This window comes from Numida meleagris, unplaced genomic scaffold (genome assembly GCF_002078875.1).
Source record: "Numida meleagris isolate 19003 breed g44 Domestic line unplaced genomic scaffold, NumMel1.0 unplaced_Scaffold218, whole genome shotgun sequence".
Taxonomy (NCBI): Eukaryota; Metazoa; Chordata; class Aves; order Galliformes; family Numididae; genus Numida; species Numida meleagris.
Genome location: NW_018363981.1, coordinates 225,128 through 246,203, shown reverse-complemented (window position 1 = coordinate 246,203; position 21,076 = coordinate 225,128). Strand labels below are relative to the sequence as shown.

The 21,076-nt window shown below is 44.0% G+C and overlaps 1 protein-coding gene across 36 annotated transcripts in view; it reads right to left on the bottom strand.

The window, feature by feature from the left end:
• TNS3 (tensin 3) overlaps positions 1-21,076 on the bottom strand; it is a 290,201-nt gene that overhangs the window by 71,918 nt on the left and 197,207 nt on the right. For all 36 annotated transcript variants that reach the window (XR_002433899.1, XM_021382346.1, XM_021382352.1 and 33 more), the window contains one exon: positions 15,778-17,037. Coding sequence is in view for 35 of the 36 variants with exons in the window: in XM_021382346.1 (XP_021238021.1) it covers positions 15,778-17,037 (1,260 nt within the window). In the remaining variant the exon portion in view is untranslated. The remainder of the gene's footprint in view (positions 1-15,777; positions 17,038-21,076) is intronic.

Genomic DNA, 21,076 nt, shown 5'->3' with positions numbered 1-21,076 from the left:
GGGGTACAATAACCTCCCTCTCCCTGCTGCCACCTGTCTTTTAATGAAGCCCAGAATACCACTGGCCTTCTGGGTTGCAAGAGCACACTGCTGGCTCATGTCCAGCATTTCATCCATCAGGACCCCCACATCCTTCTCTGCAGAACTGCACTTAAGAAGTTCATTTCTCAGTCTGTACTCATATCTAGGATTGCCCCAACCCAAGCGCAACACTTTTCATTTGGCCTTATTGAACCTCACTAGATTCTTATGGGCCCACTTTTCAAGCCTGTCCAGGTACCCCTGGATGGCATCCCTTCCTTCTATTGTATTGACTGCACCACTCAGCTTAGTGTCATCAGCAAACTTGCTGAGGGTACACTCAATTCCACAGCCTAAGCTGTTGATAAATATGTTGAAGAGTCCCAAGATGGACCTCTTGGGGGACACTGCCCGCGATCGGCCTCCACCTGGATGTAGAGCCATTGACATCAATCCTCTGGCTACGACCATCCAGCCAATTCTTCATCCACTGAACAGTCCACCCTTCAAATCTGTATCTCTCCAATTTAGAGATGACACCAATTGCTCTTCCTTGGTCCACCGATGCCATCACTTCATCATAGAAGGCCATCATTGGTGAGGGACGATCTGCCCTTGGTGAAGCTGTGTTGGCTATCTCGGATCACCTCTTCATATTGTATGTGCCTATGCACCTCTTTCAGGAGGATTTGTTTCATGATCTTTCCAGGCACAGAGGTGAGAGTCACAGGCCTGTAGTTTCCCAGTTCTTCCTTTCTCTCTTTCTTAAAAATGGGAGTGATGTTTTCCTTTTTCCTGTCACTGGGGACTTCACCTATCAGCCACAACTTTTCAAATATGATGGAGAGTGGCTTGGCAAGCACATCAGCCAGCTCCTTTGGGAACCTGGGATGCATATTGTCCAGCCCCAAAGACCTGTACACATTCAGCCTCATGAGGTGATCTAAGAATTGCACTGCTCTTACACTGGACCCTCGACCCCACTTCAAAGTTCAGGGACACAAGACACTTGGGAAGCCTGACTGGCAGAAAGACTGATGCAAAGAACACATTAAATACCTCAGCATTCTCCACTTCTGAGGAGGCCAGTTTTCCTTTTTCATTTATCAGAGGGAGTACACTCTCCTTAGCCGGTCTCTTGTGACCAATGTACCTAAAGAAACCTTCCTTGTTGTTTTTTACATTCTTTGTCAAGCTTAATTCCATCCATGCCTTGGCTTTCCTGATTCCATCCCTGCCTATCCTGTATTCCTCCCAGGCCACCCATGTCCGCTTCCACTGCTTACACTTTTCCTTCTTTTCCCTCAGCTTTACCAGCAGGTCCCTGCTCACCCATGCTGGTTTCCTACCTCCTCTGTCCAGTTTCTTATTCTAGGGGGTGGAAAGGTCTTGTGCTCTCAGAAACACGTTCTTAAAGTGCTGCCATCTCTGTTCTGTTCCTTTGTCCCTAAGGACAGTTTCCCAGGAGACCTCTTCCAATAATTTCTTAAACAGCCTGAAGTTCGCTCTCCTGAAGTTCAGTGCTCTGACTCCACTCTTTGCCAGGCTCACATTCCTTGAGATCATGAACTCAACCAGAACATGGTTGCTGCAGCCCAGGCTGCCCCAAACTTAACCGTCTCCTCCACAATGGTGAGCACAAGGCCCAGAAACACTTCATCGCTGGTCAGAACGTCCAATACCTGAACCAGAAAGGTACTGTCGATGGACTCCAGGAGTCTCCTGGATCGCTTGCAGCTCACTGTGTCCTTTTCCAAGCAGATATCCGGATGGTTGAAATCCCCCATTAGAAGAGTGCCTGCAAGCATGATACCTTTTTCAGCTGAAGCAAGAAGACTTCATCAACAGGCTGCCCTTGATCAGGTGTAGTAAACCCTTACCACCAGCTGTCTTTTGTTGGTCTCATCCCTAATTTTAACCCACAGACTCTCAGCCTGTTTCTGTTTCTCAGAGGCAGCTCCTTGCAGTCTATCCACTTTTTAACACAGAGGGCAACTCCCCCATCCCTCCTACCTTGCCTATCCCTTCTAAAAAGCTTATAGCCCTCAGTGGTGGTATTCCAGTTATGCGAATCATAGAATGAATCATAGAATCATAGAATGGCCTGGGTTGAAAAGGACCTCAGAGATCATCGAGTTTCAACCCCCCTGCTAAGTGCAGGGTTGCCAACCACTAGACCAGGCTGCCCAGAGCCACGTCCAGTCTGGCCTTGAATGCCTCCAGGGATGGGGCATCCACAACCTCCTTGGGCAACCTGTTCCAGTGCGTCACCACCCTCTGTGTGAAAAACTTCCTTCTAATATCTAACCTACATCTCCCCTGTCTCAGTTTAAAACCATTCCCCCTTGTCCTATTGCTATTCACCCTCGTGAACAATCGCTCCCCTGCCTGTTTATACACTCCCTTCAAGTATTGGAAGGCCATAATGAGGTCTCCCTGGAGCCTTCTCCTCTTCAAGGTAAACAACCCCAGTTCCCTCAACCTTTCCTCATAGGAGAGGTGCTCCAGCCCTCTGATCATCTTGGTCGCCCTCCTCTGAACTCGGCCCAAGAGCTCTGCGTCTTTCTTGTACTGGGGCCCCCAGGTCTGGATGCAGTACTCCAGATGGGGCCTCACAAGAGCTGAGTAGAGGGGGACCACCACCTCCCTCTCCCTGCTGGACACTCTTCTTTTAATGCAGTCATTTGGTATCAAATCAGCAAGAATGTACTTCAAACTGGAATCATCACTGGGTTGGATGGGACCTTAAAGATCATCTCGTTCCAACTCTCATGCACTGGGCAGGGCTGCCAACCACCCTCAATGATATTTGAAAAGTCATGACAGTCAGGTAAACTCCCTGGTGACTGGAAAAAAGGCAGTGTCACATTCACTTTCAAGAAGGGTAGAAAGGACAGCTCAGGGAACTATAAACTTGTCAACCTCATTTCTGTGTCGGGGAAGATCATGGAACATGTCCTCCTGGAAGCTATGCTAAGGCACGTGGAAGAGAGGGAGACAACCAGCAAGGGAAGTCCTGCCTGACCAACCTAGTGGCCTTCTATGATCGTCTAACCGCATCAATGGACAAGGGAAGAGCCACTGATGTCATTTATCTGGACTTTAGTTAGGCCTTTGACATGGTCCCCTTTAAAATCCTTCTCTCCAAATAGGAAAGATATGGATTTGACAGGTGGCCTCTTCAGTGGATGAGGAACTGGTTGAGAGATCATACTCGGAGAATGATGGTCAGTGGCTCAATGCCCAGATGGAGATCAGTGATGAGTGTCCGTCAGGGGTCAGGACTGGGACCAATGCTTTTTAATATCATCATCATTGACATTGACAGCGAGATCGAGTGCACCCTCATCAAGTCTTTCGATGACACCAAGGAGTGTTGTGCGATCAACATGCCTGAGGGATGGCATGTCATTCAGAGACACCTAGACAGGCTCGAGCAGCAGGTCCAGGAGAACCTCATGAGGTTCAACAAAGCCAAGTGCAAGGTCTTGGATGTGAATCATGGCAGCCTCCACTATCAATACAAGCTGAAAAGGACTTGAGGGTACTGGTGGATGGCAAGCTGGATATGAGCCAGCAACCTGCCCTTGCAGCCCAGAAAGCCAACTGTATCCTAGGCTGCATTAGAAGAAGTGTGGACAGTAGGTCAAGGGAGGTGATCCTGCTCCGCTTCTCTGCACTGTTGAGTCCTCAAGTGGTGAAATGCATCCAGATGTGGAGTCCTCAGTAAAGGAGAGGCATGGACTTTGTAAAGCCAACAAAGGCAATGACTGAGCATTTATTTAAGATCCAGGTGCTATAGAAAAGATATTAAAGAAAAAGGAATTAATTCACCCCTCCTGGCAACAGTTTGGAGGATCGGGTGAGCTGAGGAGTGCAGCCTTCCCTGGTTCGAACCCTGGCGTGCTGCACAGAGAAGAAACAGGAAGGAAGAAAGAAGGGCTGGGGGAGGGGGGGTGAGCCCACACGTGCACTTAGAGTGCACTCCTGGAAACACGGCCAGGGGCACCAAGATGAGGCGGAGGAAGGAAGGGTGGATCTAGGTTCCCCCCTCCGCTCCAGGCACTCAGGTGCTCACGTACCGGTTCAGGTTGTGACCTGGTAATTCCACTGCACTCCACCCCTTCACAGCATGAACCAGTGACCAGGGCAGGTAGGGGGTGAGCTCCTGCATTTTTGGTGGTTCAGAATACAATGTACATGACGATGCATGTACAATACCCCATGCAATGTGAAATGTTAAGGCAGTAAAGGCAATTAACGGCAGTCTTTTTTGCGGATCTGTTGGTCCAGTACTTGATGTTCCTTCTCGAGGCATATCCTCTTCAAGGACCAGTAGCAGTCCAGGTTCACGCTCGCCAGTTCGCCAAAGTTCAGCAGTCCACCCCAGGGTGTCACAGTGTTTCCCATGGACAGTGGAGCATCCTGGAGTGCTGTTGCTCCTACTGGGTGTCCTGTGAACTTGATAACTTCAGGAGGAGTAATACAGATGTGTAATAGGTATGAGGAGGGGTAGGTCTGCCCTTCATGGTAAGATACAGGCCATGTTTCTGTCTCAAGTCAACACCTCTGCCTGTATCGGGGTATGTCCTGGTTTTCGATACCACACCCTTTGGGATGATATCTGTGGCTGGATCACTGTATCAGGTACCAAAGGGGGGGGTTCTAATTTGCCACATGGGCATGATTAATGTCCTCTTTGCAATAAAAATTGGTGTGTCAACTACTACCTCCGCTGGCCATGCACTGACTACTGGAGGGTTTACTGATCCCCCAAACTCTAACAATCTCCCCCAAGGTGCAAGAAGACCACACCATTCTGGTCCTACTTGCACCTTCCGGGGCCATTTTACCTTCTGTTTTCCTGTCCTCAGAGGCAGGGAGCAGATTATTCATGGTGCCAACCTGTGGCTTGAGCGAGGTGTTCTTGCCTGTAATTTGTATCCTAAGCGGGAAGGCCGAAGTTGTCTCCAACATTCTAAAAGCACTGGGTCTGCCATCCCTTTGTCTCTCATTCAAGTCTCACAGTCTCTCTTTCATAAAGCCTCTTGGTCCACCCCTGCAAGGACTGTGGATCTGCCTTCAGAGCAGTGTTCAGGATCACATTATATCTTTCTGTTAGGCCTGCTCCCGTTGGATTATAGGGCAGGTGAAACCGCCGTTCAACGTTGTTGTCTTCGGCCCACTTCTGCAGAGTTGCACCTGCGAAATGTGTACCTTGGTCACTCTCAATGACTTCAGGAGTCCCGTATGATACCATCAACTTAGTCAGACTTCAATGGTATAGGCTTGGTTTGCCTTTGCTAAAGGATAGGCTTGCATCAGTCCACTCGCTGTATCAACACAGGTTACGGTGTACCTGGCCCCCTCAGATTGAGGAAGGGGACCTATAGAATCAATCTGCCATCTCTGTAATGGGTTGTGTCCTCTAGTGAGATGGGCCGTAGTTTCTGGCAGAGGTCTTGGTCTCATTCATGAGCAAGCGTCACAGTCCTGACATGCCTGGACAATATCCAGTACCTGTATGGGCAGCCCCCATGCTTTAGCTGCTGCCTACATGGTCTTCTGTCCTGTGTGCCGTAGTTTCTGATGTAGCCAGTGGGCTATGTTGTCTGCTGATGTACTGCCTAGCCATTGAACTCAAGCCAGTGTGTCAGGTTCATCATTGCCTAGTGACTGCAAGGGTTGATGTCCAGAGATGTGGTATGCTTGTACAGTCCTGCACCTAACCACGTTCCATATATCAATCCACATATCTTTGCCCCAGGATTGTCCAATCCTGAGTGGCCCACTGTGCTATCCAGAGCATAAGCCCTCGGTAGACTACCCAACTATCCATGCAAATGTGCAATGCGCTGTCGCCTAGCTCTTGAGTTATCACCATCCACACAGCTCATAGCTCAGCCACTGGCTACTTTGTCCATCCCCCTCTTCGAACCATATCGTTTCAGTCAAGGGTTGGTATGTGACAGGTCACCACCTACTTGGGTTCCCTTTGCTGGATCCATCCGTGTACCAAGTGTCTTCTGGAATAGGATATTTCCCCTCATGTACAGGACTCTCTTCTGGGCAAGTAACCATTATTTCCTCAGGTGTCTCACTGTGATATGTTACTGGGCCGAGTATCTTCTGGAATTCTTCCTTCAACGGAGATGATAACAGTCAGCTTCTCTGACTAAGGTTGGCGACCCAGCGTGCCACTGTTTGTGACTGGGCCACCTCTGTCTTAGGAATTTGGGTTAGATACTTTACCCACCCCTGGACTGGCAAAGTTGTTTTAACAATAATCTCTGCAGTCTGAGTCTGAGTTATTGGTTCTACCGCCTGCAGTGCAGAATAGGTAGCCAGTAACTGCTTTTCAACCATGCTGTATCTTTCTTCTGCTCCATGCCAAACCTGTGACCAGAACCCAACTGCAATTCAAACGGAACTCTGGTACTGCCACAGCCCCCAGCCAAAACCTTCTTGAGTTACATGCACATCTAGTTCAGCTGGAAGGGTTGGATCGAATATACCCAGCTCCTGGGCCTGCTTAACAGCTATTTTTTTGCTTGCTGGAAGGCCTCTTGTTCTGTTCTACCCCAATCTCATACTTGGCCTCTTTTTGTTAATCAATGTAGAGGTTTTAACAGTTGTGCTAAGTGGTGTATAAAGGATCACCAGTATCCTAATGAAGAACTGCAACTGCTTTGGTTTCGTGGGAACCAGGAACACTTGGATCTTATCTATAATTGTGCTGGGTAAGACCTTAGTCTTACTCGACCAGACAACACCCAGGAATTTAACTGATAGCCCTGGTCCTTGTGGGTTTATAGCCCATCCTTTTTCCTGTAATAAATAGTTAGTGATGGTACTGCCTTCTCTAATGCCTCGATTGAGTTAGATGTTAACATCAGGTCATCTATGTAGTGGTACATTTTGACAGTATACAGTTTGTTCCAATTTGCCAAGTCATGTGCCACCAGATTATGACAAAAGGGAGGTGAATGCACATATCCCTATCAGGCTGTGACCTGGCAATTCCGCTGCAGACTTGATGGAGCACATCCAGAGGAGAGCTACAAAAATGATCCAAGGGATAGAATGCCTCCCCTATGAGGACAGACCGAGAGAGCTGGGGCTGCTCAGTCTGAAGAATAAGAGGCTCTGGGAAGTCCTGAATGTGGACTTTCAATATCTAAAGGGGGGCTACAGGAAAGAAGGGGCATGCTCTTTAGAAGAGACTGTTGTCATAGGACAAGAGGGAATAGTTTCAAATTAAAAGAAAGGAGATTTAGATTGTACATGATTGTACAAGAACTGTTTGAATCACGGCCTGAACCAGTGATTGAGCACCTGGGGAAAAGACCTGGTCAGCCCTGGGAGCACAGGTGAAGGCAATTCACCCGTGGTACTGGAAGGGGTAGAGCCTGACTCCACCTCTCTTAGACCTCATTTAAGGGCTGACTGCCACTGTGGAAGGATCTCTTTCTGGAGATCCCCCTGCTGTGGAGTTTCCCCTGCAAACCTAGATCCTTTAAGATGGGTGGGCAGTCTTTTTCCCTTCCCTTGTAACACCTCTTTTTGTGACACCTTTCAATTGTCTTGACCTTTCAATTGTTACAGGATATAAGAAAAAATCTCTTTTATGACAAAGGTTGTGAAGCACTGGAACAGCTTGCCAAGAGAGGTTGTGTATGCCCAATTTCTGGAGATGTTCAAGGTCAGGCTGGATCAGACTCTGAGAAACTTGGTCTAGCTGCAGATGTACATGCTGTTTGCTGCAGTGGAGTTGGAATAGATGACCTTTAGAGGTACCTTCTAACTCAAAACAATTCTACGATTGTATTAAATCAGGTACTAGACCAGGTTGCCTAGGTCCCCACCCAACTTGGCCTTGAACATCTCCAGGGGTGAGGCAACCACAACTTTTCTGGGCAACCTGTTCCAGCACCTCAGCACGCTCCAAGTGAAAAATTTCCCTGTCTTTTAGTTTATAATTATTCCCTTTGATCCTATCACTATTTGCCAGACAGTGCTAACAGAGTAATTTATTTCATGAAATAGGTAATGTTAGGTCCCTTCAGCTGATGGCTGAACATGAAAACTTGCCTTATGCCTCCAGTCCCTTTTACATTTCATCAAGGGTATTAGCATATAAGGGATAAACTTCTCACTCCTATTTGTTATTTTGCTGAATTCCTACTTTGATTCCATTCAGAGCCCTACAATGAGGAATTTGTCCTTTCTGGGCAGGAAGTACCACAACTTTTCCATGCAAAAAGGTGTGCTGGTGAGTTCACTCACATCTCCTTCCACAATTGCTCCTGCTGCACGCTGACTCCTGCACAGCAAGGTTACAAGTTTACAGCTTGTTATAAACATAATCTACTTCAAAATGTTCAAACTAAATTGAACCTCCTCATCTACACAGAGTTGCAGCAATTCATCATTTATCAGAGCTGTATAACACCTGAAAACAAACCTACATGACTTACAAAATTAAGACAAATAACCATTCCAACTTCTATATATTAAACACCGATTATGTTCCAATTTTTAGATTCCTAAGTCAATAGGAACGCTGATTCAAAGGGCTGAAGCAGAAAAAAAACCTGACTTTTATCTGTGATATCTTTAGCTTCTCCATCTTTCTCAAATGTATTTGGAAAGAAGTACTGCAGCAAAAAAAAATCCTTGTTCTTGGAAAAAAAATACCTCATGTTCAACAATGATGCACAAGCAAAGTATCGTTATTTCCTTACTCAGAATGGGTAGTGGCTACGATCCAAACTCCTGTTGACCAACAGACTAACAAGGAAGTGAAGAGATCTAAACTTTACCTCAAATTGGTTTAATCTCATTGAGGGCTATTCAGCCCTGATCTGCCAGCTTGTTCCATCACTGGGCAATTAATTTTTATTTTCTTAACATACTCCTTAGGTTAAGAACTGAGTCACAGGGAATAGAGCTCATTCTACTGGCTGACAGTTGAAGACTGGTCATATTTAACTGGTGAAAAATTACTGTTCTAGTTATCCTTCATTCACAATTATTTCTTCATCCTCATGGCAGCCTGCATCGCTTTGTACTATTAATTACACCTCCTCTTGCTGCACTAATGTGAACAGGTAATTAACTGCTTTAGTGACTCTCCTGCCTTACCTTAGTTCTCTGTAAGTCTACTCCAAAGTAAGGTAAATCATATCCATTCAGCCTGGGCTATTTTACCACAAACTGGTAACAAACAACAAGGTGGTATTATTCTATGGGATTATTTGGCTTAAATTATATGGTTCTTTTAAGTATAGCATATTTATAGTCTTTCATTGTATCAACAAAAGCTGAAGTACTCAGCATGCTTCTATGTGCAGGCATAGGGGTTAAAATCTGACTAAACCCATACTTCAACTGTCCACTGTGGAGAGAAAGCAAAGTTAACAAATCTGGAGAGGAAGTATCCATGACATTGAAAATTAGCTTGCTCTCATGTGATATAGGTTGGTTTGCTTAGCAACAAGGATTAGTATATTAGTTTACAAACCAGTATATTAGTTTAGTAAAAGGAATCCATAACTTAGAGTTCTAAAAACTTTCTATTTCCGCTTTAGTGGGTGAATAGTCTTGTTTTCCTCAATAATTCTGCACTGTGAACATAATAGAATACTCTTCTCTTTTGTCTTAATGATTTTACCTCACAAGAAGCACTGGAGTCACAGTAGAATACTTTCATCTTTTGTCTCAAAATGTGCAAAGACATTGCAATGGAAATCCTTCAAACTGGGGAAAAGTGGACAGAAGTGGGTCAAAGGATTCAGTGTTGAAGCTGATGGTGAAAAAAGGGGAAGAAGCAGGTGGGCTAGATAGGCTAGTGGGTATCTAGACCACCCTACATACTACTGAGCATGCCCAAAGGGACATTAGCGTATATTTATGAGTCCTTGAAAAAGAATGAATATGTATGACAATATACTGTATATGTATGTCTTAACTGTTCACATATAGAACCTGAATTCTGAGAGGGCGTGCTTGCTTGTCAGGTTGCCCAGTGAGGAATAAAGGAGAGCTGCTTTCTAATACCACATTGCAGTTAGAGAGTTTTCTTCCCAGATTTCGGATGACACATGCATGCAGGAAAATACTTCTGAATTTACTAAACACAGTGAGTTACATTTTTATCTATTTTTTTATCCTGTTTAACACTTGCCACTTATCCCGGTGAGTACAGAGGATTGTGGTGCTTTAACAAAGGGCAGCTTAAGTACCACAATGCCATTCTTTCACTCCCCCTCCTTAAAGGAACAGAGAGAGAAAATGCAAAGAAAAAAAGGCTCACCGTTTCTCATAAGGATGAAGAGAAACCACTCACCAATTACCATGGACAAAACAGACTCTGCATAGATGGCTGTAATTTATTCCCCAATAATAACAGACTAGAGCAGTGAGAACTCAAAGCAAACTGGAAACACCTTCCTCTACCATTCAACCTCTTTTGCCTTCTTGCACGGGGTAACTGGATTTGGGCTGTATTCAGTCTGTAACTGAAGCTTCATCTCCACAACTTCTTTCTTCCCCTGCTCCAATGTGGGGTTCCTCCCACAGGGTGCCATCCTTCCCAAGCTGATTCTATGTGGGCTTCCCACAGACTGCACTCAACATCTGGTCCAATGTGGGTCTGTACCACGGAGCTCATCTTCCAGGCATACATGGGTGCCCTACAAGCTGCAGCTCTGGCCCAGGGCCTTCTCCTGCAGGGGCTCTCCATATGCTGTGACCTCCTTCAGGCCACATCCACCTACTCCACCCTGGTCTTCTTCCCCCTCCTGGGGCAGGGGCTTCTGGAAACAGCAGGATGCTTTTTCAGTATTAAGCTGCTTTTCGGACTACACTTCTGGCTTTACTCTTTTGAAGTGTTGTGTAGAAATTGAAAGAAAATATCAAATATCTGTGTTTTCTGCTCAGAACTATGACTCATTTGGATTCCGATGAGAAATGAAATTATACTTCTGTTTCTTCCATCTGACCTATGCAATTTGGAATTTCTCCTTGTAGCTAGAATACTCCTTGTCCATCAACAGATGATGTATTGAGGGCAAAACACTCTGGGACTCCCTCCTTAACATTTATTTAATCAAATTGCTTTTTCCCCAATTCATTTTGTTCACATCATGCATATATGATTCCTTAAAAAACAGCAGGACAAGTCCAAATATGTGAATAAATATCCTACTGCAGCTGGAAAATCAGAATGTGCTGATGACATCCTAGTTCCAAGCAAAGGTGGTAGGATGCCGCATACACATATTGTTTTACCTTTGGAATCATAAGTAGTTTTAAAGTCAAGCTCTATTATAAACTGAATGGTACTTAGAAAATCAAATCAGAACATTTTAGCACTTGATACAAAGGCAAACTTAGGAATGTATTATTCTGCTAAAGCTATATGAAGGAATATTTCTTCTAAAAATATTTTCTTTAATTAAATGTTATTCCTTATGTTATTCACTTCAATACCAGAAACTAATAAGTCCTCCGTACACGCAGCCAAATTAGGAGATGCAGCAAAAGAAAAGCATCCGTTCAGATATGCTGCCTTCGATGAAACAAATGTCTCAATATGTAACACCACAAAGATATTTCAGGTCAGAATATATAATACTCCTTGTAGCTACCTTAGATCTTCAGAGTCAAAATCGTGAAAGTTTTATATTAGAAAGTTTCAAAGAATCTACTAACGTCAGAAGATGCTACCCAAGACAGGTAACAGTGGCAGCGCAAGATTCTAAAAAATAGAAGGTTAAGTGAAGAGAAAGCACTCTTTCATTCTAAAATGAAAGTATAAAAATTTAAAGGAAATTTTCCTAACTATAAATCAGAATAATATCAGAAATAAGACCAGAATGAGGCCCATAAATCTCAATATTGCAAATCTAGCACTAGAGGTCAACACAAGCCTTTAATTTTGCATCCTATACCCTGGATTCCACATATTTCAGGCTTTCTGCAATGCTTAAACTGTAGATACAGTTCATTCATTTATTTCTGGCCCTAAAAAACACAGATTAATTAGCCTTACAAACCTTGAGGCCTGAGATCCTCAGAAGACTTTTACCTTTGCTTTATTTGCCCTGTAAGAGGAAAATTACATGACAGTTTATTTTGAACCTGAGAAGATGACCAAGAGATTTATGCTTTATAGAAATTAAAGCTGGTACTTCCTGCTTTGAGCTCCTCTGTTAACCCTAGAGACCAAGAAAGAACTCTCTTACATTCCCAGTCTGCCTTCTGTAGTAAATACCTAGCGCATAGCCTTGCAGAGCACTTCATTTCTCATAGCTCCCTATACACAGTGGCATTTTGCACATGCTCTGCAAGTGACACTGGTTTTCCAGATGGAATTTAATTAATTTAATTATTTTATGAAGCTTTCATATATTGAACTCTAGTGTTCGTTCATTCCTTCCTACTGGATCTCACTGGGGATGCTGTTAATGCTTCCAAGAGTAGCTTCCAAGTGAGCACAGGACCAGGAGAGCATTGCTGCACTGTTGGCTTACCCTTGCTCAAGGAACATTTCACACAAATCACAGCTGCTTGCAGGTACTGCAGACTCCATTTTAAAGTACTGGTGCAGTTTTCGGAAATACTGTCCTGAGAAAAATGTATTCTTGTTCCAAAAGATCTTTCACTCAAACAAAAGACTTGTTTCAAAACTCTTCCTGAAACGGAGTTTGGAAAACTAGGCTGGGAGAATTATTGCTGCTATTAGTATACAGAGCAATCTGCAGAAGACACTAAACGCGAAAAGAAGAAGAAAAAACAAAACAAAACTATCAGGGGAAAAAATGGTTTCCTATGTGTGCTGAGAGCTAGGGCTAAAAGAACTGCAAGTCAACTTCTGAATACATACTCTAATTATTCCTCTCCAATACTCTGACTTTCCCCCCAAAAATATAATTTCCTAAACGGTAAGCTTCAGTGTTTACCTAAAAAAAAAAATCCAACACTTGGATTTTTGTGCAAGGGACAAACAAATAAAAAATAAAGAGGATGCTGTTATGGGAATCTACTACAGATGACCCATCCAGAATGACAGCAAGGATGAAGTATTCTTTAAGGAACTGACAGACCTCTGGATCATCTGCTCTTGTTCTTATGGGGGACTTCAACTTGCCAGACGCTAACTGGGAACACCACATAGCTAATATAAACAGGTCCAAGAGGTTCCTAAAACATCTTGATGATAACTTGCTGTTACAGGTACTAAGGGAGCCAGCAAGGAAAGGTGACCTCCTAGATCTATTGCTTGTGAACAGAGAAGGTCTTGTGGATGAAGTAGCACTTGATGGCCATCTTGGCCACTGTGACCATGAAGTGGCTGAATTTAAAACCTTTCGTGATAGAAGGAAATCTGCTACCAAAACCTCAACACTGGATATGGAGAGAACAGATTTCAGACTTCCTGGGAACCAGTTAGTAAGGTCCACTGGGAAATTGATTTTGAAGGCATTGGGGTCCATTGGTGCTACTCACTTTTTAAGTACCACCTCCTGAGAGCACAAGAACAGGCAATTCCAAAATGTCAGAAGTCAAGCAGGTGAGGCAGAAGACCAGTGTGGCTGACAAAAAAACCTGGACATGGGATTAGAAGGTGTTTTGAGCAAGTCTGCTAATGATACTAAATTGGGAGGAGCTGTTGACTCTGACAAGGGTGGAGATGCCTTGAAGAAGGATCTAGATATATTAGAGCTGGGCAATCACCAACCACATCAAGTTTAAGAAAAGCAAGTGCCAGATTCTGCACCTGAGAAGAGGAAACCCTGGCTATACATACAGACTGGGAGATGAGGTGCTGGAGAGCAGACCCACTTAAAGAGATCTGGGGGTCTTGGTCAACAACAAGATGAACATGTGCCCAGTCACACAGGAAGGCCAACTGTATACTGGGGTGCATCAAGCACGGCATTCCTAGCAGGCTGAAGGAAATGACTGTCCTGTTCTACACTGCACTGGTGCGGCCTCACCTTGAGTAGTTTGTGCATTTTTGGGTGCCAGAATACAAAAAGGACATAAAACTATTAGGGAGTGTCCACAGGAGGGCTACAAAAATGCTGAAGGGTCTACAGGAGAAGACTTTTTGAGGAGCACCTTGGTTTATTCAGCCCAGAGAAGGGGAGACTGAGGGGAGACCTCATTACAGCCTACAGCTTCCTCACAAGGGGGAATGGAGGGGCAGGTGCTGATCTCTCTCTAGTATCCATTGATAGAACCTGTCATGGTTTTATGATTTTTGGTTATCGGTATTCCACATCATAACATCATGTAGTGCACTGGGAGTTAAAGAGTTAATGCTCCAGCTCCATGGATCGTGGATAGTTCCAGGTACATGTCCCAGAAGAGAAGAAGAACTACATCTCCCAGAGGACTGTGTGGTCTTCTGTTACCGTTTTCCATTCACAGGGACAGATGAAAACTGTACACAGCTCATAAGATGTCTCTCTTCCCTGCCTGCTCGTTCCAGCAGCGTCTCTCTCCCTAGCTGTCTTGCTGCAAGGATTAGAGTAAGGCCTTCAGGTTTTTTTGGACACTCTCTCTCATTTTGTTTGATTTATTGGTTTCAATTCCAATTATATTATATTATATTGTATTATCTTGCATTCCAATAATACCCAATTATTTGGTAAATTGGGTTTTCCTCCTCAGATCGTAGCCGCTGTTTTGTTTTAGGCCCATCTCCCTACCCTTTCCCTTTTTCCCCTTCCCTTTTCTCAGGGCGTGGGTCCGTGGGTACTCCCACCCCACTGGTCGCGGGGCTGGGCCAGACCAGCCTGTAAACCATTGACAGAACCTGAGGGAACGGCATGAAGCTGCAACAGGGGAGGTTCAGGATGGATATCAGGAAAAGGTTCCTCACTGAGAGGCTGGTTGGGTGCTGGAACAGCCTCCCCAGGTCACAGCACCAAGCTGACACAGTTCAAAAAGCATCTGGACAATGCTGTCAGACATACGGCCTGATTTTTTGGGTAGTCCTGTGTGGATCCAGGAGTTGAACTTGATGATCCTTATGGGTCCCTTACAACTAAGGATGTTCTATGGTTCTATCATTCTAAGAGCAGAAGAAGCTTATCGCGAATGCTAGCTACAGCATTAATGAAAGGTTTTAGTTGACTTAAACAGAGATAGCAGACAACAAGCAAACATTGTGACTTTCAATTTCTAGAAATAACTTCAGAAAAAATATGTTTTAAGGTATCTCACTGGCAAATTACTATATTTATGAATACATTGCACAGAAATTTAATAGAAAACTATTACATAAAATTTAAAGAGAAAATAAACTCAGAGCTTTTTATCCTACTTTCAGTGAAAATAATAAATAATTATCATAAAATCATAAAACATTTCACTACAGGTGTCTTCTAAAAATGTCTCACATAGTAATGTAGGACTTGAAGGAATTTATGGAGGAATTCTCCCCTTCATCTGAACTTACAGCAGCAGAAAATCACAACTGTTGATATGTAACAGGTTAGAATTTGTTGAACAGTAATTTTTTTCCAAGTAAAAACACGTATGCAAAGGCATTTAATAATGCGCAATTAACATAATTACATAATTTCTTCAACTGCTAAAAAAAGAGGATATCTGAAATAATTCTTTGATAATCATCCTGAAAGTTTAATTCTTGATCTGAGGTCCTGCTGCACTACGTCAAGAGCACACAAGTGCTGGGAAAATCACTTTAGAAAGTATTCAAACAGTACTACAACAACTTACCATTTTGGAAGGCATTCCTGTTTGTGACCTCTAATTTCTCATGGATGCCAGGGCTCATGACAAGCTCTTCCACATCAGTATTTTGGCTAGTGAAGCCATTTGCTTGATTTGTGTCCCTGGTGACAGTGTTAATGCGAGTTGGGATAGGTTCAAATGTAGGGTCTAATTCCAAAATCAGCCTGTTCAGTTGTTCAATAGACTGATCAATATCCAAAGTTGGAGAAGCTGGTAGGTCCCCTGCATTCGGTCCAACATCCTGGCTATTTGTGTCCCTCTGAGGCACTAGCTCTGACGTAAAACTCTCACCCTCTGCAGGTTCTGCACCTTCAGCAACACCTGGTATGCTTCCTAGTCCTCTCTGAACAGCATCTTTACTGCTGGAGCCATGTGTCAGCATGTCTGGGATCTGGGACTGACTTTGGACAATGCCTAAGTTCTCCACAGTTTTATGAATGCCAACCCTCATTTCATTCTGTGATGCAAAACCATATTGGTGAGCAGTCACCATCTGCTGCTGACAAACCCAGGTGTGAGTAGAGTAGTTACTTGGGTCATAGGCTTGAGGTTGGGGTGAGACACAAGGATTCCTTTGCAATTGCTGAGTTGACTTCGGCTCAGTGTTTCCAAATGATCTTTCATAGAGGGGATCCACACCAATTCCCAGGTCTGGGGCAATGGCACTGTGATGGTCTTCCCCTGTGTTACTTCCAAAGCCATCAGAGAGAAGGGAGTTCTGACTGCTCTTGGGGCAACTCAAATTACTTAGGTGGGTGGAGTGCTGCCCTTCTGAAGAAGACAAAGTCCCAATGCTGTCTACGCTGTGAAGATCATGGTTAGGCATTTCATCATCCAGAATATCGGTCTCCCTGTCCTTCAGTTTGGTGTCCCCATTCACATGAACCTGAGCTGGCACTATGTGGTGAGTCCCACTATACTTGCTTCCAGCATCAGTCATACTCTTGGTGTTGCTGATAGAGTCCTCCAAACCAAAGCCACTAAGTAGTTTGTCCAGTTCTGCCTTCTCCTGTGGGCTCAGAACCCGTTTGACTCCTGGCATAATGCGCTCTTCAGTTTTGTCTGTCCTGATGGAAGCGGTTGAATGTCCTGAATCACTGCTGACAGACAGGGTATGATCTCTGTGATCAGGACTGCTGGTCACGAGAATACCTTGAGCAACACCAGGGATGCTGCTGTCTGAAGAGCTCTTCTTTCTTACTTTTGCATACAGACTGCCATCAATAGGACCTTGGGTATGCAGCACTGTGGAGAGATAAAGGAAGGAAAGAGAAGGAAAGGGACAAGGCATTATGTAAGAGCTTGGAAGGTATGACATTACATCATAACACACTGCAGAAGTACTGCTAATATTAATGGTATTGTTTATGCAGAACTAAATTGCTCTGCAAATTCAGAATGATAGAATCAAAGAATATCCTGAGTTGGAAGGGACCCACAAGGACTGTCAAGTTCAACTGCTAGCTCCCCAAAGCACCACCCGAATTCAAACCCCATGTCTGAGAGCTCCTTGAACTCTGTCAGCTTGATGCTGTTACCTAGGGAGGTTTGTTCCAGTGCCAGGCCAACCTCTGATGAAGAACCTTTTTCTAACACCAACCTGACTCTGCCCTGATGCAGCTCCATGCCATTCCCTCAGGTCCAGCTGATGTCATCAGAGAGCAGAGATCAGCACCTGTCCTTCTGCACCCCTCATGAGAAAGCTGTAGGCAACCATATGGCTTCCCCTCAGTTTCTTCTTCTCTAGTTACCCCAGATTTGCACAACCATCAGTCAGACTATGTTCAGGCATACCTTCACAGACACCTAAGTCAAATTCAGCTCTTCTGTGGAGTTAAGCTTTACTGGTAAGTGAAATACCAACAAAACACATTTTGTTAACTGCTGGTATCTGAAGGATACTTCTGTTCATAATTCCTTCTGAAGCAGATGTTATGAAGTAGAAACATGCAACTGCCTTCAGAAGACAGAAGGCTTAGTTTTTGCATAGCATCCAAATTGCAAGTGAAAAAATGAAGTTGACAGAAAAATCAAGAACTTCTGTGACCAGTTTTTACAAATCTCCCACCAATATTCAGCCTCACTATCATCGTGGCTATGTTTCAAGTTTTGCTGCAGTACTAGCAAGGCAAGGTTTATTGATTAAAAATAAGTGGGGACAGAAGGCCACAACAGTTCAGAGAAACAAAATCTGAACAGTTTCTAATTTCCGTAACATTTTTTTTTAAATCTACAGTTTCACTTGCAATTTTTCCTCCCTGATAATATTTTGTACTTAGAAAATCCCTAGGGAATCAGGCAGAGCTTGCTGAGTATATGGGCGTCAGCTGTCACTGCTCATCTCCTTACTTGGCCAGTAAGTTCAGGAGGAAATCAGGTGCAGAAGGATCTGGTTCAGTGGAAGTCCCATGACATGTGCTGCAGACTGTACTTCAGTAGCTGGTACAACCAATAGCATAGTCTTCTTTCATATTTCTATTTACATCTCAATTTATATGAAGAAAATATAACATGCCACTCACATACCAAGAAGAAATAAAGTTCCCTCTTTTGCTGTTTTGATTAAATGTTTATGCCTCCACAATATTTTTACACTAATTTGGAGAACTGTTAGGACATTGAGAGTCATCTACCATGCACTCCATTCAGAGCAAGAATGGTAGGAACCTATCAGCAATCCTTGCTCTGAACATTTATCAGATAATCACTAGTTCATTCATTTCCACTCGATAGTCTAAATACACTACAAAGAATCATTTACTTCTTTTGTTGGTGGTACAAGGAAATACTAGGCTTTCAATCAGAGCTGCAGTCCTCAGAATATATACAAGGCCTCTTCACAGAAACTATAACTCCTTCTTCATCAATGATGGGAAGAACTTTTGTTTCTGCTCTCTGAGGTACATGCTCCACTAAAGTTTATAAGTAACTATTCATAATAAACATGGGCTAGAACATTCTTTTCTGTTTAGAATACCCTTGGAAAATAAAGCAATTTTGCAGGAAAATACAAATACTTGGTTTACTAACGATAAGTGTTGAGAACAGACAAATTCCCACTTCCAGTTACATAAGTACAGTTAATCATACTTCAGTGACATTGGCTATGCACAGAACTGGGACAATCAAGTTTCATCTTATAGGGCAAATGAAATCAATTGGAAGGCTTCACTGAAGTGACTATGTTGTTCTTTGATCCCAAAACTGACATCCTTCCATACCCCTTCCCACTCCCTGCTATCTCAAATCACCTATCCTGTATTCTTGAATCTTTCACACTGCAGCCACCATTCCTCATTACAGTGTGATACATCTTATTTATTTTCAATAAACAAACAAAAAAAACTGAACACAAAATACACAGCAGACAGTCAGAGCATCACAAATTACAAACGAAACTTTCCACCACAGGATTGTCTCCTTTGTACAGACAGTTTGGACTGTCCGCATGCTTTATCCCACATGTAATATTTTAAGTATACCTTAATACTAACAGGAATAACAAATATACACTCAACAACAACATATATGAAACACGTTCAAAATGGGAAATTAAAATTTGTTTCCCAGAAAAAAACAAACACCTCAGCAATGTTTACATTTAATTAACATGTAAAAAAGCAATTTGATGACATTTTCAATTTGAAAATGTTACCATGAGAACAACTACCAACTTGCAATCTTCTCCTCTGTGTAAAGGAAAATCATGGAACAGATCTTGGAAGCTATGCTAAGGCACATGAAAGATAGGGAGGCCTTCTACTGCCAGCTACAGGAGGCACTGCGATAGCAAGCACTCATCCTGCTGGGGGACTTCAACCATCCAGACATCTGCTGGAAAAGTAGCATGGCAATCCATAAGCAATCCAGGAGGATCCTGGAATGCATGGAGGATAACTTCCTAAGTAACTGATGGCCCCACCAGGGGGGATGCAATACCTGTTGCTCACCAATGCAAATGAACTGATTGGTCACATCAGGATTGGAGGCTGCCTGGACTGTAGTGACCATGCTATGGTTGAGCTCATGCTCCTGAGGGATATGAGGTAGGCAAAGAGTAAAATTAGGACAATGAATTTTAGGAACAGCTCTTCAAGGAGTTAGTCAACAAAACACCCTGTCCTCATGGGCAAGGGTGCAGAGCAGAGCTGTCATATCTTAAGGAAGCTTTCCACAGGGCACAAGACTTCTCTATCACCACACGTAGCAAGTCAGGAAAGGAAGGCAAGAAACGGCTATGGCTGAAATAGGATCAAACTGAAGAGCAAGAAGAAAATGCACAGGCAGTGGAAACAGGGACAGGTATCACGGGAAGAGCATAAGGAAGCTGCTAGACTGCATAGGGATGGGGTCAGGAAAGCCAAGGCCCAGCTTGAACTAAACTTGGCAAGGGGTGCCAAGAAGAACAAGAAAGGCTTCTACATGTACCTTAGCCAGAAAAGGGAAGTCCAGGAGGGCATACCACGCTCCCCCTCCCCTCCCCCCCATCTGTGAGTGACATGGGCAAGCTGGTAACAACAGACAACAAGAAGGCTGAGGTACCTACTAACTCTTTTTGTGCCTTGGTCTTCTCTGATAACTGCCTGTCACGCAGCTCAGACATTTGGTTTGGTAGGAGGGGATTGGGGAAGCAACATCCCTCCCACTGTAAGTGAAAACCATGTTTGTGACCACCGAAGGAGCTTGAACATGCACAAGTCTCTGGGTCCCAATGAGATGCATCCCAGAGTCCTGAGGGAATTAGCTGATGTAGTCACCAAGCAGCTCTCAATTATATTTGAAAAGTCATGGCAATGAGGAGAAGTTCCTGGTGACAGGAAAAAAGGCAACATCACACCATTTTTAAGAAGGGCAGAAAAGATGACCTTGGGAACTACCAACCTGTCAGTCTCACCTCTGTGCCAGGAAACATCATGGAGCAGATCCTCCTGGAAGCTATGCTAAGGCATATGAAAGACAGGGAGGTGATATGGGAGAATGAGCATGGCTTTAACAAAGGGCAAATCCTGCTTGACCAACTCAGTGGCCTTTTATGATGATGTACCTGCATCAATGGACAAGGGAAGAGCCACTGATGTCACCTATCTGGACTTCAGTAAGGCCTATGCCACAGTACCTCACAACATCCTTCTCTCCAAATTGGAACAATATGGATTTGGTGGGTGGATGGTTCAATGGGCAAAGAACTGTCTGCACAGTTGAGTCCAGAGAGTGGCAGTCAATGGCTCAATGTCTGGATGGAGATCAGTGATGAGTAGTGTCCCCCAGGGGTCAGTGCTGGGAC